This window comes from Balaenoptera musculus, chromosome 1 (genome assembly GCF_009873245.2).
Source record: "Balaenoptera musculus isolate JJ_BM4_2016_0621 chromosome 1, mBalMus1.pri.v3, whole genome shotgun sequence".
Classification (NCBI taxonomy): domain Eukaryota; kingdom Metazoa; phylum Chordata; class Mammalia; order Artiodactyla; family Balaenopteridae; genus Balaenoptera; species Balaenoptera musculus.
Window position 1 is genome coordinate 141,022,432 of NC_045785.1, and position 15,638 is coordinate 141,038,069.

The window sequence follows — 15,638 nt, forward strand, 5'->3', positions numbered from 1 at the left end:
TGTATATGTCAATCCCAATTCATCCCACCCCCCCCTCTTGCCCCCCTTGGTGTCCATACATTCTCTATGTCTGTGTCTCTATTTCTGCGTTGCAAGTAAGATAATCTATACCATTTTTCTAGATTCCACATATATGCGTTAATATACAATATTTGTTTTTCTCTTTCTGACTTACTTCACTCTGTATGATAGTCTCTAGGTCCATCCACGTCTCTATAAATGACCCAATTTCATTCCTTTTCATGGCTGAGTAGTATTCCATTGTATATATGTGCCACATCTTCTTTATCCATTCCTCTGTTGATGGACATTTAGGTTGCTTCCATGTCCTGGCTATTGTAAAGAGTGCTGCAATGAACGCTGGGGTGCATGTCTTATTTTTTATTTTTTTTTAAATAAATTTATTTATTTATTTATTTATTTATTTTTGGCAGTGTTGGGTCTTCATTTCTGTGTGAGGGCTTTCTCCAGTTGCAGCAAGCAGGGGCCACTCTTCATCGCGGTGCACAGGCCTCTCACTATTGTGGCCTCTCTTCTTGCGGAGCACATGCTCTGGACGTGCAGGCTCAGTAGTTGTGGCTCATGGGCCCAGTTGCTCCGCGGCATGTGGGATCTTCCCAGACCAGGGCTCGAACCCGTGTCCCCTGCATTGGCAGGCGGATTCTCAACCACTGCACCACCAGGGAAGCCCTGCACGTCTTTTTGAATTATGGTTTTCTCTGGGTATATGCCCAGTAGTGGGATTGCTGGGTCATATGGTAGTTCTATTTTTAGTTTTTTAAGGAACCTCCATACTGTCCTCCATAGTGGCTACACCAATTTACATTTCCACCAAGAGTGCAAGGGGGTTCCCTTTTCTCCATGCCCTTTTCAGCATTTATTGTTTGTAGATTTTTTTTTTTAAACATCTTTATTGGAGTATAATTGCTGTACAATGGTGTGCTACTTTCTGCTCTGTAACAAAGTTGTAGATTTTTTAGTGATGGCCATTCTGACTGGTGTGAGGTAATACGTCACTGTAGTTTTGATTTGCATTTCTCTAATAATTAGTGATGTTGAGCATCTTTTCATGTGTTTGTTGGCCCTCTGTATGTCTTCTTTGGAGAGATGTCTGTTTAGATCTTCCGCCCATTTTTTGATTGGATTGTTTTGTTTTGTTTTTTTTGATATTGAGCTGCCTGAGCTGTTTGTGTATTTTGGAGATTAATCCTTTGTCAGTTGCTTTGTTCGCAAATATTTTCTCTTATTCTGAGGGTTGTCTTTTCATCTTGTTTATGGTTTCCTTTTCTGTGCAAAAGCTTTTAAGTACACACTATTTCTTAAATGGATCATTAAGGTGAAAAACAAAGATGGCTAGAAAAAGGGAACAGAAATGATTAAATCTTGAAACCAATAATAAACCTATCTATTGTTCAGAATAAATAATATTTAAATAGAGAAAGAATTAACCAACTTAGATACTTTTCTTAGATGTTTATGCCAAAATTTTATAAAACAGATTCTCCTGAACTGTATTAATTCTGAGCTATCTATTGAGGATTTACTCTAAGAGCGATTCCGTTTGGCCAGGAGGGGTGCCCATGAGGTAGATATGTCACCAACCACCATGAGCAAATAATTATACCAACTTACAATATAACAGGAATATTGAAGTGATTCCTCTACCTATTCCTCATTTAAAAATAATTTATGGCAATAACAAGAGTTTGATCTTGAACCACAATCTAGAAAGAATATGAAATAAAAATGGCATATTTTTCTATGATTCTGTTGCATTCATTAGAATTTATATTCTTGTGCCTTGTTAATGAAAGTCAATTATTTCTCCAAAGTTCCTCCAAATGTTGCTGGTGCTGAGATTCCAAGTGAAGTCAGTGTCCTTCTTGGGGAAAATGTTGAGCTGGTCTGCAATGCAAATGGCATTCCTACCCCACTTATTCAGTGGCTTAGAGATGGAAAGCCCATAACTAACAGTGAAACAGAAAGAATTCGGTATGTGTGAAAAGAATTTTTGCATCATTAATTGTAATGTGTTCTACAGTTTTAGAGAGTTGGACACAGATATTCTCCTTGGAGAATCACTCAAAAGTATTTGTCTGTGTGTATGTGTTCCTTATTTATCAACTCTGTGTTATAAAATCTCACATGTTCATTCCTGCAAGTGTTAGTTAACTGTTGTAGATTTTATTCCTCTAATTTCAGAACATTTATACCAAAGTCCACATCATAAAATAATTCGTTCTTCTTTCTTGCTAACATCAAACCAATTTCATCCTACAAAAGATTCATCAGTCATCTCTTAGATATGATTTTGTGTCCTGAAATCACCAAACCACCAGACATGCCATAGTGCTTGGCTCATTTTGAGAAAAGATACTATCATCATAACCTCTTCATCTCCTATAGTGATTTGTCCAAATCCCGTTTTCAGCTGACACTTCACACCACAAACCACATAGAGATGGAATGATAATGTGGTAAGGGATTCCTGCTACTTTCAACAACAAATGCCTTTTGAAGGACACTGCAGAATTCTACACTCCACTATATTATTTCATCACAAAGTCCCATAATATACACATACCAGAATAATTATAATTACTCAAAGAATTATATATACCTCAGAAGGCATTAATTAAGTGTATTGCAAACTTTATCATTTTGAACCAGCATTTTAAATTTAAGGGTTTGCAGTATATTTTCTAATCAATGAATTGAATATACATAATTTAAAGAAAAATAAATGTTATTTTCTTTGAAATCGTTTTACGTTAAAATTTACACATTTGTCCCCTTTACAAGATTGGGTAAATTGCCAAACAATGTTTTAGTTTAGAGGTACATTTTGAGTTTCAATTCTCTGGTGTGGACATTTCTGAATAGTTAAATATTTAGTTATTTATTAAATCAGCTGATATCAACCCTATTCTAAACCAAGTACTGGATAGTTGGTGGGACCTCAAGATCTATAAGATAATATTTGTACCGAGGAATTTAGGATCTATTACTTCTCCTCTCACATTAAGATCCCAAATATACTTATTCTTATATCCACTTTATTATTTGTTCCCAGCTCCACAATATGTGTAGGTTTGTAAATGGGCCAATTTGTCAGTCAAATACAGTAATTTTTCCAAAGTCAACTTACTACTTTCCTTTGGTCATAGCAACTTGCTTTTTGTTTATTCATATGGTTAAACTCATGGAATTTTAAAATCCATATTTTGAAAAAGAAAAAATAAAATAGACCCAGATAATAAAATTGTAATTCTCAATAATTATATTTAATAACATGATATAGTAGAAATGGAGTATTTACTTTTGACAGTGGGAGAATCTAATAAAATCACTATTGTAAGAATGACTGTAGATAGCAATTTAATCTCTTTGTAAAACACAGGAAGTTTTATTTGATAATCAATGGTGTGTGAAGAGACTCAATAATGCAATAATCTTAATTTAGATATCATTATAACCTAGTTGTATAGTTAGTATTCACTATTATGTAAATCAAAGGAAAAGCTTTAGCAATTTGTAGAAAAATTTCTGCAAACTATACTCATACATAAATACTAAGTTGTTGTCAGTGCTTAAATAAATTATCCTATCCTGCACCTTCTCATTAAGAGTATTAGTAAGTTGTTTATAGCTAGATTTTTCACTTTAATTTTTTACTATAACATTCTTCAATTTTTATACCAGAGTTTTTATAATTTTCATTTAATTCCAGCCTTATATTGATAACTAAGGACAAAACATTCAATCTCTGAGAAAAACATGTCTTTGCCCATGATTTGGGTAGAAAAGTTCCTAACCTGATTTTGTTCACTTCCTTTTTTCTCATAAGGAGGCAGTGGATATATGAGATCCATTACTGTGGCAATTTAGCTGGTTGCCTGAAATCTCTACCAGTTTCACTAGCTCTGACTTTAACAGGCTTCCATGTACTTAGTGGAAAAGATTTGAACTATTATATCCAAGATGAAGATGCATTTTAGGGTGACTTTTTTTAAAGAATCTAATAATCTGGAATGAGTTTTCTAGAAATAGCTCCATATATATCATCTCAGTGCCTCTGATATAATCTTTTCTATAGGGTGACTGCAGATGGCAGCACATTAAACATTTACGAAGCCCTCCCATCTGACACGGGGAAATACACATGTGTTGCTACTAATCCTGCTGGAGAAGAAGACCGAATTTTTAATGTGAACGTCTATGGTAAATACAAAATTTCACCCTCTTTTGACTATGCTGCCTTAGGAATCGATCAGAAGAAATGAAGGTCCAGTAGTAGGTGTCTGAAGCATTTAGTTCTAAAATGCGATGTCCTTGTTGTTTCCTTTTGGGATACAAGGCAGAAATATGGGTAAATGTAGTTGAAATGATTGGAACTGGTAATACACACCCCACCCCACCCCCTTCTCTCTCATTTTCTACATGACGTAGTTCCACCTGCAATTAGGGGTAATAAAGAAGAAGCAGAGAAACTAATGGCTTTGGTGGATACTTCAATAAATATTGAATGCAGAGCCACAGGGATGCCTCCACCACAGATAAACTGGCTAAAGAATGGACTTCCTCTGCCTCTCTCCTCCCATGTCCGGTTGCTGTCTGGAGGACAAGTTGTCAGGTCAGCTTTCATTGTATATGATTTGCTAGACAAAGTTACTGTGATTGTAAACTTTAACTTCATCTAAATAATGTTTTTAAAATGTCTTTCCCTAAGCTTTTACTTTTGTTTCCCTTTCAGTATTTTTTTAGAAGGGGGGGATAGCAAATATAAGTCTGGCATGGTTTATTATTCTTATTTAAATGCTCATGTTTTAGTAAGTTTGTATAAAATAGGTCTTTCATAGACATATATGTATCATATATTTTTTCAAGGACTACTATTATAGCTAAAACTTTATATGGCAAAATGATAGGAAGATGCTTACTACAATCATGTGATTTTCATGATTTTCATCATTCTCTATTAATATATATTTGAAAAATATTCACCTCTCATATTGTGTTATATTTTCAGTGGCTCTGTCGAATAAATGGCACTGGAGGCATCTATATTTTGTGATGGATGGTTATAAGCTTTATAACTAAAATTTCCCAAAATAAATCACCTTCTTTAATCTTTGTATTATCACAAATGTTGTATTTGTATATCTTGAATGGGATCAAATTATGAAGCGTTGGCTCAAACTGTTTTTCAGGATTGTGAGAGCTCAGGTGTCTGACGCTGCTGTGTATACTTGTGTGGCCTCCAACAGAGCCGGGGTGGATAATAAACATTACAGTCTTCAAGTTTTTGGTATGTCACCAGAAACAATCCTAGTACTATACTATGTGTCCAATATTAAACAACAGCCTTAATTTAAATATTGACGTATCAGAAAGGAGTGGTAAAATAGGATCTTAACTAGGGTTTCTGGAATGCCTGCTCTCCCAAGGGGTCCATATATATTGGAGCATACTGTCTGTCAACATACTTTTCTAACCTGGAATTTTGCATTCAATGAAATCTAAATTTTTAAAAATAGTATTTCAATCCAGACACAAGACCAGTCTTTTCATACAAAGAGGAAGTTAAGACTGTTTTCTAATAATGTTAGTGTCTCACTGAGAGTATTTAAAGTATGAAGGGATGTGTGCATATATACTAAATATCTCTGTGTGTATGTTAAGTAGAGTTAGAACTCAAAACATTCAATTTCTGAATTATTAAGATTTGCTAGACCAGAGTTCACAATCCCCAAGAATTTCTCAGAACAGTTAAGTAACTATTTACTATAGCCTACAAATGATTTATGTTGGATTATATACAGTTTACTCTGGAACTTATTATTATTTTATTTATTCCACATAAAGTAGCTAGAAGTACACTTCTGTAATAATATACATTTTAACAATTTAAAAGGAAAAACCTAAGATGTTAAAAAATGGCCAAATTTTAAAACACATTTAGTTTGTTCTACAAGGAAACAGTATTGAGGTCTTATTGCTAATATTTTGGAAGGTTAAAAATTAGTCTACATAACACATGCTTTTATAGTAAAGTCATCAACTAATTATATGCTATTTTAAATTCTATATTTTTATAGATCATAGAAACACTATAGAACTAATTGAACCATTTAAATTTTTTAATCTAAATTGATCTCAAATTATAATAGATATATAATTTTGTTTTGTTTTCTATACAGTACCACCAAAACTGGACAATGGGATGGGAACAGAGGAAATCACAATTGTCAAGGGTAGTTCCACCTCCATGACATGTTTTACCGATGGAACCCCAACTCCCAGGATGTCCTGGCTTAGAGATGGCCAGCCTCTGGGGCTTGATGCCCATCTGTCAATAAGCTCTCAAGAAATGGTCCTTCAGCTCATCAAAGCAGAAACCGAAGATTCAGGAAGGTACACCTGCATTGCCTCAAATGAAGCAGGAGAAGTCAGTAAACACTTTATCCTGAAGGTCCTAGGTAAGTAAAATAATTGGAAAATAAGTGATAATAAAGACAATAAGTAAGTATAATTCTTAGAATCATTGGCTATAGGACAAAATTTGTAAAAACTTCATTGTACTTCATATTTCTGTTCTGTAATTCACCTAGGTTTACTTTTAGTATCTGAAGCATGTTAAATTATTGTGTTTCTTATCTGTGTAAAAGGATGAACACTCCCACTTGTAAAACATTATTCATTGACAATGTCATACAACCAATTGATAAGTAGCTTTTTAACTTTTTTGGAGAACTGAAATCACTTCTGATGCTAGTAATTTAATGGAAAAGCATGATATTTATACTATTATGTTATTCCAAACAATCTTTAAATGACCCAGTCTGTAGATTATAGTTGTAATGGTCATTTCAAATAGTCTAGTTCTATTTACTCTTTTGTGCATTAAAATAAGTATTTTAAATAGGTACTCCAGTGTTCTACATGCAAATAAATAGTATAAAGGGAAAACATATCTTTTCCTTGAAGTAAAAAAATTTGACTTTGGAAGAGAAATGAAAATGAATGAAATGAATTATTTCAATAATCAATAATTTTTTGGAGTTTTTTGTTTTCACGATGATTGAGGTAAAACCTCAGGCTCTTTACATTTTTTCTAACAAAATGCACCCCACAAGGAAAAATAAGAATTTTGGCAAGAGTCTAGCCAAATGTTTTCAGGACATCCTATAATCTTTCTCGTGGTACCTATTACAATTTTAATTATTTGTGTAACCTTAAAAGTCTGTTTCATCCTTAGTTAAACTCTGTGATGATCAATACCCTTTTTACTTATTGTAAAAAGGGCTTAGAATGGCATTTGACACATAATATTTATATTATTATTATTATTATTATTATTATTATTATTATTATTATTATTATCTTATTACTCCCAGGGCTTAGCATGGCATTTGACACATAATATTTATCTGTTGGCTTGAACTGAATGGAACTAGGTACTTATCAGGTGGATTAAAGTGAGTTTTAACTGTAGCAGGAGACAGAACAATATCTAAATAAACAAACAGAAATACTGTGGTGTAGATGAGTATTCCATAGAATGAAAAGTAGTAGTGGAGGCAGTACACCAGAATATTTAGAGACAAAAGGCAGAAGAAAGCATGTGTTTGTAAGGAAGGATGGAATAACAAATTCCCGTATAGCAATTCACAGAATATGAGGAATATCAAGAGATGACATCTTGTACATTAATTACCTATTAATTGTTAATTATTGACTATATATTATGTGTCAGGCATGTTTCTAGTCAACATGTAACAGATAATTATTGGACACCTACTATGTGATATATGGTATGACAAGTACTTGACTGCATCACTGAATAGGAAGGATGTGGTCTCAGCCCTCAAGTTCCTGCATTGGCGGGGAACACAGATATTGAAAAAGTAATTACTTATGAGTGTGATGAGGATGATATGACGAAAATTAAATTCTGTGGGAAGGTTCAAAGAAGGTCTCTTCAAAGATACATCTAAGCCTTAAAAAGTAAGACTGTAGAGATGAGTGAGGAGATGCCTACATCTTTTACCTAGAAATGATAAACCTTGAGTTGTCTATCTGTGCTTACTGAAGCTGAGTGTAACAGCAAGAGTAGAAGACAAGACTGGAAATATACCTGGACAGAAGCCGTACTGTGAAGAGCCTCAGTTAGAGAATTCGGGCCTCATTACAAAGGCAGTAGAAGAAGCTTAAGCAGGAATATGTTACAGTCAGATTTCACTTCCCAAAAAATCCCTCTGATGACGGAGTGAAGAATGAATCGGAGAGTCTCTTAAACTCACACAGGCCTAAAAATACAGGGGCCTGGTGTAGCATGTGGCAGTGGAGAGAAAGAGAAGGAAGACTTCTGCAGGAATTCTAGAACCCAGGAGCAGAATCAGGGCCCAGTACCTTTCTGGATGTAGAACACACAAAAAGAAAAATAACACCAATGTTGTTAGAGTCACGTACAAAGAACAACCTTCCCACCTGCAGGGTTTATAAGGATATTCTCTTAAAACAGATTTGAAAACTGGCTTAACAGAAGAATGAGCAGTTTTAGCATTTCAGCATCTGTTGAAAGCTAATTCCATTAAAACCGGAAAAACTTCACTCTGATCTATATTACAATAGAAATGTGAATTTAAGTGTCCTGATTTGGTGAACCACTAATCTCAACTTAATTCTATCCACCTGGTGGGAGGTGTCATGGTGTATTAAGGGTTCTGAAAGTCCACTATGGGTAAAATACTAAAAACAAGGGAGAAGATCATGCAAAATAAAGCTAGTGGGTAAGGGAGTTGACAGGGTTCAGGCTATGAAGGGATTGTTGACCACATTAAGCATTTTGTGTTTTGTCTTGGAACAATGGGAAACCATTAAAAGTTCTGACAAGTGGAATGCCATGAGTAGAGTTGCAGTTTGAAATGACCACTCTGATTGCAAAGTGGAGAGCGGCTTGGAGTGGGTTCTGAGAGACAGTGTGTTATTAGGAATTGTGTCTGGCTGTGATTAACAGAGAGTCTAAACATGGTGACTTAAAGAACTTTTGTTTTTCTCACCGAATGAGGTGTCTGGAGATGGGCAGTAGTTGCATTGGTTCTGCAGTTCAGATCTTAACAGTTCTCCTGGCCTTTGGCCTTTATATCATAGTCAGACCGTGATCATGCATTGGCTGCTCACCCCCAGCGTCACTATAGGCAGCAATAGAGCAGAAAAAATAGGAAAGGCAAAGAACTGCCCCTTTCAGGATTTTCTTAGAATCCCCACAAAACTACCTCTAATTATATATCTCATTGGTCAGAATCTTCACATGCCACTCCATCTACTATCTACTAAAGAGGCTAGGAAATGTAGTTTTTAGCACATTGACAGCCCTAACAAAATTGAGGTCTGTTAATAAGAAAGAAACAAGTAAATGATATTGGGTAGGCAGCTACCGCCAGGAAGGAGGAGATATTAGTCCAAGTAAACGGCATTATAGCTCAGATTAGTGATGCAGGTGAGAGGAAAAGATGTATTCTAGAAATAGTTGCAGGTAGAAGTATTAAGACTTGGTGGTGGATTTGGCCATATGAGAGTGATGACAAGGAAGAAGATACCAAGGATGACTCCCAGCTTCTGGTTTATGTGACTCAACAATTGGTGGGTTCATCACGCAAATGCAGGGAATGCTGGAAAAAGACCAGGTTTTGAGGGAAAAGGTAACAGGTTCAGTCTGAATACATGATGAGTTTGAAGTTGTTTTCAAACAACCCACTGAAGATGCTTATGTGATAATTATATATATGGATCTAGAGCCCAGCAGAGAGATCTAGGCTAGAAATATAAGTTTTGGAGTCATCAGAGTATGGACAACTCCTATTCTGCTCAAAGTACAAGACATATGGACAAGATACAGAGTAAAATGGTTCGCAATCACTTAACACATGTGAGATCTGATGACTGGTATTTGAACCAGTTGGGAACATGTTGTTATTTTAAATCTAGTACTATAAGCTTTTGAGATTAAGGCCGTGCTTAAATAATCTTTGTATCCACAGTGACAGACACATAGTAAATAACCAATAAGTGAGAGGAATAAAGAATTGACTGTAGTCAAATGGAGAATCAGAGAAGTGCTTTTCCATCCAGCGTGCTATGGAAATTAAAAGGGATAGAAATTTTATAGTTTGTTGAGAGAATCAAGAAAGGACTTATGGTTTTTACAAATGAACATAATGATACTAAAGTGACCTTGAGAGTACTTGAACATGCTCAGTTAGGGGATGGTGGGACTATTGGAGATATTCCAGTAGAAGGAATAGCATTAGTAAAGTCACAGAGCAAGAAGGGACTGAACATGTTGAGGGAGAAAAGTAGTCTAGTTTGAAGTCTAGGTTACATAAAATGTATTAAAAGTAAATAATATTATAAAGAGAGATTGAGGCTATGTTGTGGAAGGCTTGGAAGCCATAATGAGGAGTTTGTATTTAATTCAATGAGCAACATGGAGACACTGACATCTTTTAACCAAGAAATCTTGGATTGATCTAAAATGCACTTAAGAAAATGTATTTTGACAGCAAAACTCAATAAGACGCATGAAAGTGAAAAAGAGTAGTCATGTGGGACCATAGTTAAGAAACTCTGACTTCTTAATTATAATGTATTAAATATATTATCTTTTTCCAGAAAGGAAAACGAGGACCAAAGATACAAACTTTTAGGAGGCAGCTTTTAATAATAACGCCAACAGATGTAGTAGACTTAGTAGTAGTTATAACTTTCTTAAAACCTTTAATTATAAAATAAAGCAGATTCAGAAACACAAAAGAAATGTAGTTTATAGATTATTTCATTGAATCCTCACAATTCTATTTGTTAAATAATAGTACTATATTTATTTTAGAGATTTGCCCAAATCCACTAACCTAATAATTGTTGGAGCTAAGATCCAAATTCAGGCTATTTGATTCCAGATCCTCTTCTGTGAACCTCTGCTCTAAACTATGTGCCTGACTTTAAACACAAACACACACACACACACACACAGCTAATCCTTGGAGCTGTCCAACAGCTATTTTTGCTGCCTCGTGAAATAGTAAGCTGGAAACGTTAATAGAAAATTTGAATGATCTATGTAAGGGAAATCTGTTTTAAAGTGATTCCTAAACTTAGGAATAGTTGGACTAAGAAACTTTACTGTTTCCTCCAAGTGTTTAGATTCCTTAACATCCTCTTGAGAAAGGTAATTTAGAAGTATAAATAACAAAAAAGGAAGTTATTTCTGCCCAGACATAACAAATGTGGTTTATACAGAAATGGTCCCCAAATATAACTGTTTTTTCTTCTGCTTAGTCATTGTTTCCTCTTAAAGTTCTGCACGGAAAAAATGATTGCAAAATTCCATAGCATTTGCCCATTGCTTTTGTAGAACCAATAGATATTTAAAAGGTGCAAAAATACACTACTATATTTAAGTAACTCTCTTTTAAAAATAGTACAAGATTACTTTAGTTTTTATAGTTTTCAAATCTTTACAGTTAAGTAAGACTGCTCTAATTATCTGAATCCCAATTGCTGAGCTATAATTACCTTTAATGGCTTGCCATTTACTTCATGATCTATCACAGGCATGATCCATCTCTTTTAAAATAGTGCCAGTAGGGACTTCCCTGGTGGCGCAGTGGTTAAGAATCCGCCTGCCAGTGTGGGGAATCTGGGTTCGAGCCCTGGTCTGGGAAGATCCCACATGCCACGGAGCAACTAAGCCCATGTGCCACAACTACTGAGCCCGCGAGCCACAACTACGGAGCCCACGGGCCACAACTACTGAAGCCCATGCGCCTAGAGCCCGTGCTCCGCAACAAGAGAAGCCACCACAATGAGAAGACCGCGCACCACAACGAAGAGTAGCCTCCGCTCACCACAACTAGAGAAAACCCGCGCGCAGCAATGATGACCCAAGGCAGCCAAAAATAAATAAATAAATAAATCTATTTTTTTAAAAAAATAGTACCAATGAAAAGATAATGCACAGACTTACATAGTGCTGGCATTTAATAAATTGTCCCTAAATAAATTGCAAAAAAAAAAATAGTTCCAGTGACAAATGATAATAACATCTAGGAATTATTTTGGTATCCTTGTTCAAATCAATTTGCATTGTACGAACATAAATTTGAGTTGAATTTTAAAGTTTTTCTAATCTGCAGTATTTTATCAAACAGCAAGTTTATTTTGTTGTTGTTTTTCATTCCTTTTAAATAGAACCACCTCATATCAATGGATCTGAAGAACCTGTAGAGATGTCAGTAATTGTTAATAATCCACTTGAACTTACCTGCATTGCTTCTGGAATCCCATCTCCTAAAATTACCTGGATGAAAGACGGACGACCCCTTCCACAGGTGGATCAGATGCAAACTCTTGGAGGAGGAGAGGTTCTTCGAATATCTAGTGCTCAGGTAAGTTCAGAGTTCATACAATTATTTTCCGGGTTAAACTTCTTACTTGCTAATCTATGAGAAATGTTGGAGAAGTTGTCTTGGAGTCTGAATATATCACAGATCTCTGTAACTTCAGCAATGGTAGATTGGGTGTATGACATGCATGATTGGGTAGACACTTAGAAAGTAACATGCCTAGAAGGAAGAAGTGAAATTATCATATTAAACACAGAAGAAAGCAAGTTACCTTCACATTAATTTTTGCAAGTTTTCACAGTTCTATAAGTGATAACATATTTCCCGAAGCCCTTATTTGTGCCATGTAGCTCTTTACAGAAATGGCAAAAAGCTATCCAACATACATATATGTGAGGCTTCAGAGAGCACTTTTGATCTCTAGAAAGAAATCTCAGACGTGAAAATCTGAAGAGACACAATTTTTCAAAAAATGATCAATTCAATAAAATTGTTCTTTTAGTTTGTGTTTAAGGAAATTAATCTGAAATGTAAATATATTAAAGAGAAGTATGTCTGGGATGTCTTATTGTAACAATATACTGTTCTACAAACAAAGGCAAACCTTATATTACAAATATGCATGTGTTCCTTAACGCCCTCATCTGTAAACTGGGGATAAAAACAGTAATAATACTGAACGTATATACTCGGGGTTTTAGAGACAGTCTAACTTGATGTGCTTAGACTGGTGCCACGGGCATGAAGTGGTGCTAAAACGAAGTTAGTATGATTGCTGTTGTTGCTGATTTTATTGTTATTATAATCATCATTTCTTTAAAAGTAGAATAATACATTATTTAATCATATTTCATGTACATTTTCACTGAGGAAACAGAAAAGAAAGGGAGCTGGAAAAGAGATCTAAGGGTTGTAAATCGTGTCAGTCTTATGTTCAGCTATGGGCTCTATCACACCCGTGACCATCATGACAATTCTGTGAGGCAGTGTCTTTATCCCCTTTCTACAAATCCAGAAACAGACACAGAAAAAGATTAAGTATTCACCTGCCAAGTACTTAACCACTGCTCGGTGATGGAGCTGGTCTCAATCCTGGGTCTGGTTCAAAAGCGTAGCCAAAGCATGGGTCCGGCGGAGCGCGGCGGCGCGCGGAGACCGCGAGGCGACCCCCTCCTCCCCCGAGAGCCGCCCCAGTCGGTGCGCGCAGCCGAGGCCGGTCCGCCTCCCTCCCAGCGATCAGCCGTCCGGAGTGCGACCAGAGGGCATGCCGGCCGGATCCACCAGGGGCGCCGCCGCCTGCGCTCGCAGGCCGCGGGTGTAGAAGAAACCACGGCCTCGCTCGGCCCGGAGCGAGGGAACGGCGGCTGCCGAGCTCAGCGGGACCATCACCCACATTAATGAGAAGCACGATCTTCAAGTTATCACGCAAGAGGGCTGTAGTGAACCAATGGTCCAAGACCTGGCCCAGGTTTTTGCAGAGGCCACAGGGGTCCCGCTGCCTTTTCAGAAACCCATATTTAAGGGAAAATCTCTGAAGGAAACGGGGACGCCGGTGTCAGCACTTGGAATACGAAATGGTTGCCGGGTCATGTTACCTGGGGAAAAGAACAGTCCAGAGGAAGAAGTTGAACTAAAGAAGTTGAAAGATTTGGAGAAGTCTGTGGAGACGATAGCTGACCAACTGGAAGAGTGGACTAAAGAGCTTTCCGGAATCCAGCAGGGTTTACTAGCCAAGGATTTGCAAGCTGAAGCTCTCTGCAAACTCGATGGGAGGGTGAAAGCCACAATCGAGCAGTTCATGAAGATCTTGGGAGAGATCGGCACACTAATTCTGCCAGAAAATTGCAAAGACAGTAGAATGAAAAGGAAGGGTTTGGTGAAAAGGATTCAGGTGTTCCCAGCCGAGTGTGGCGCAGTGGAGCAGAGCATCCCAGGAGACGGAGCGACGGCAGTCCACAGACTTGGCCCCGGCTGACTGAGGTGCGGCGGAGAAGGCTGTGCTGCCCTGAAGAACAGCTCCACCAGCTCTGGTCTCTCCGGAACAGAAGTTACGTGCTTTCCCCGGGGCAGCTGGGGACAACTGGCCGATTGCCAGTTTCCCTCCCCTTATCTCCCCCCCACCCCCACCCCCGCCAATGAACAAGTATCGTCTGGACAATCTTTAGCGCTCCTGTCGGTTTCTCGTTCTGTCTGTATATCTGTGCTGTCCAGCAGCCCACCTTGTCTGGAGAGGGCCTCCCCTGCCCAAGTCTTCCCAGCTTTTTTGACCTTTGGGTGCTTTCTTTGGGCTGGTGAGAGCTCTCATTTGTCGTTGGGGTAGTTCCGGGTTTATCAGCTATCCTGGTCTTCAGATACGTGAGGCTGTTTTGCCGTCATGATCCCATGGTCCCATCTGTGTAAACCAGAATCACCAGGAGGTTGCGTCTGGTCAGGAATGTTGGGAATGGCTCAGGACAGGTGTTTGGCACACAGGGAGTGCAAGGATCTCTCATTGTGACCTAATTCTGGAACAGCTGGCTGGGTTGTGGGTTCATAGACCCTGACTTCACCCCGCAGTGACCCTGACCAGCCACAGGTCGTGAGGTCTCAGGGGGCCGCTCCTGGACTGGGGCCTGTGGTTGATACATGGACTTCCTTGTCCCCAAGCAAATCTCTAGGAGGTTAGAACCCAGAGTTGACTAAGTCTCTGCTCGAAACCGGATCAGAACCATGGCTTAGGAGGGGCAGAGAGGGGAGACAGAATGCATAAAGCAGGCAGGTAGTGAGGGCCACTTCTCAGGAGTTCCTTCAAAGACATTTCTGTTAACCGTACCCTTCTGAGATCTACATTTCCTTCGAGTTCCTTCGAGGCTATTTTTGTCTGTTCTGTGGCCTTTTTCCCCTTCATCGTTATTTAAAAAATAAAACAGTTTATATAGACATCAGCAAGCAGAAGAGTGTTTAGACTTTTTTTTCTTTTTGGTAGATGAAGTAAGGGAAGCAAAAGCCTTCTGAGGTTCTAGTCTAGTTATGTTATAAAGTTGAGCGTGGCCCTGCGTGCCAGAACTCTTAAACGGGTCAGCTGCCGTCACCCCATTTTTTCACACAGTGCCCAGGAGACGGGCTCCCAACAGGCCACTCTGAGGCCAACCTTCTTTGGCAGAGAGGGAGTCTGTGAAGTCCCAGGCATTTAGGGCTGCGTGGGTGGGACTAGGACAAGGTGGTGGTTAGGGGTGAACAAGTGGATGAGGC

General features: G+C 37.8%; 2 protein-coding genes across 4 annotated transcripts in view; both read left to right on the plus strand.

The window, feature by feature from the left end:
* The window catches only part of HMCN1 (hemicentin 1), a 506,773-nt gene that overhangs the window by 389,990 nt on the left and 101,145 nt on the right, over positions 1 to 15,638 (plus strand). For all 3 annotated transcript variants that reach the window (XM_036867831.1, XM_036867840.1, XM_036867846.1), the window contains exons 64-69: positions 1,833 to 1,992; positions 4,097 to 4,221; positions 4,450 to 4,633; positions 5,211 to 5,308; positions 6,201 to 6,479; positions 12,253 to 12,449. In XM_036867831.1, coding sequence (XP_036723726.1) covers positions 1,833 to 1,992; positions 4,097 to 4,221; positions 4,450 to 4,633; positions 5,211 to 5,308; positions 6,201 to 6,479; positions 12,253 to 12,449 — 1,043 coding nt within the window. The remainder of the gene's footprint in view (positions 1 to 1,832; positions 1,993 to 4,096; positions 4,222 to 4,449; positions 4,634 to 5,210; positions 5,309 to 6,200; positions 6,480 to 12,252; positions 12,450 to 15,638) is intronic.
* LOC118903131 (BAG family molecular chaperone regulator 1-like) lies at positions 13,799 to 14,382 on the plus strand. Its single transcript, XM_036867857.1, has one exon. It carries the CDS (start codon positions 13,855 to 13,857, stop codon positions 14,380 to 14,382), a length of 528 nt encoding a protein of 175 aa, XP_036723752.1. The 5' UTR covers positions 13,799 to 13,854.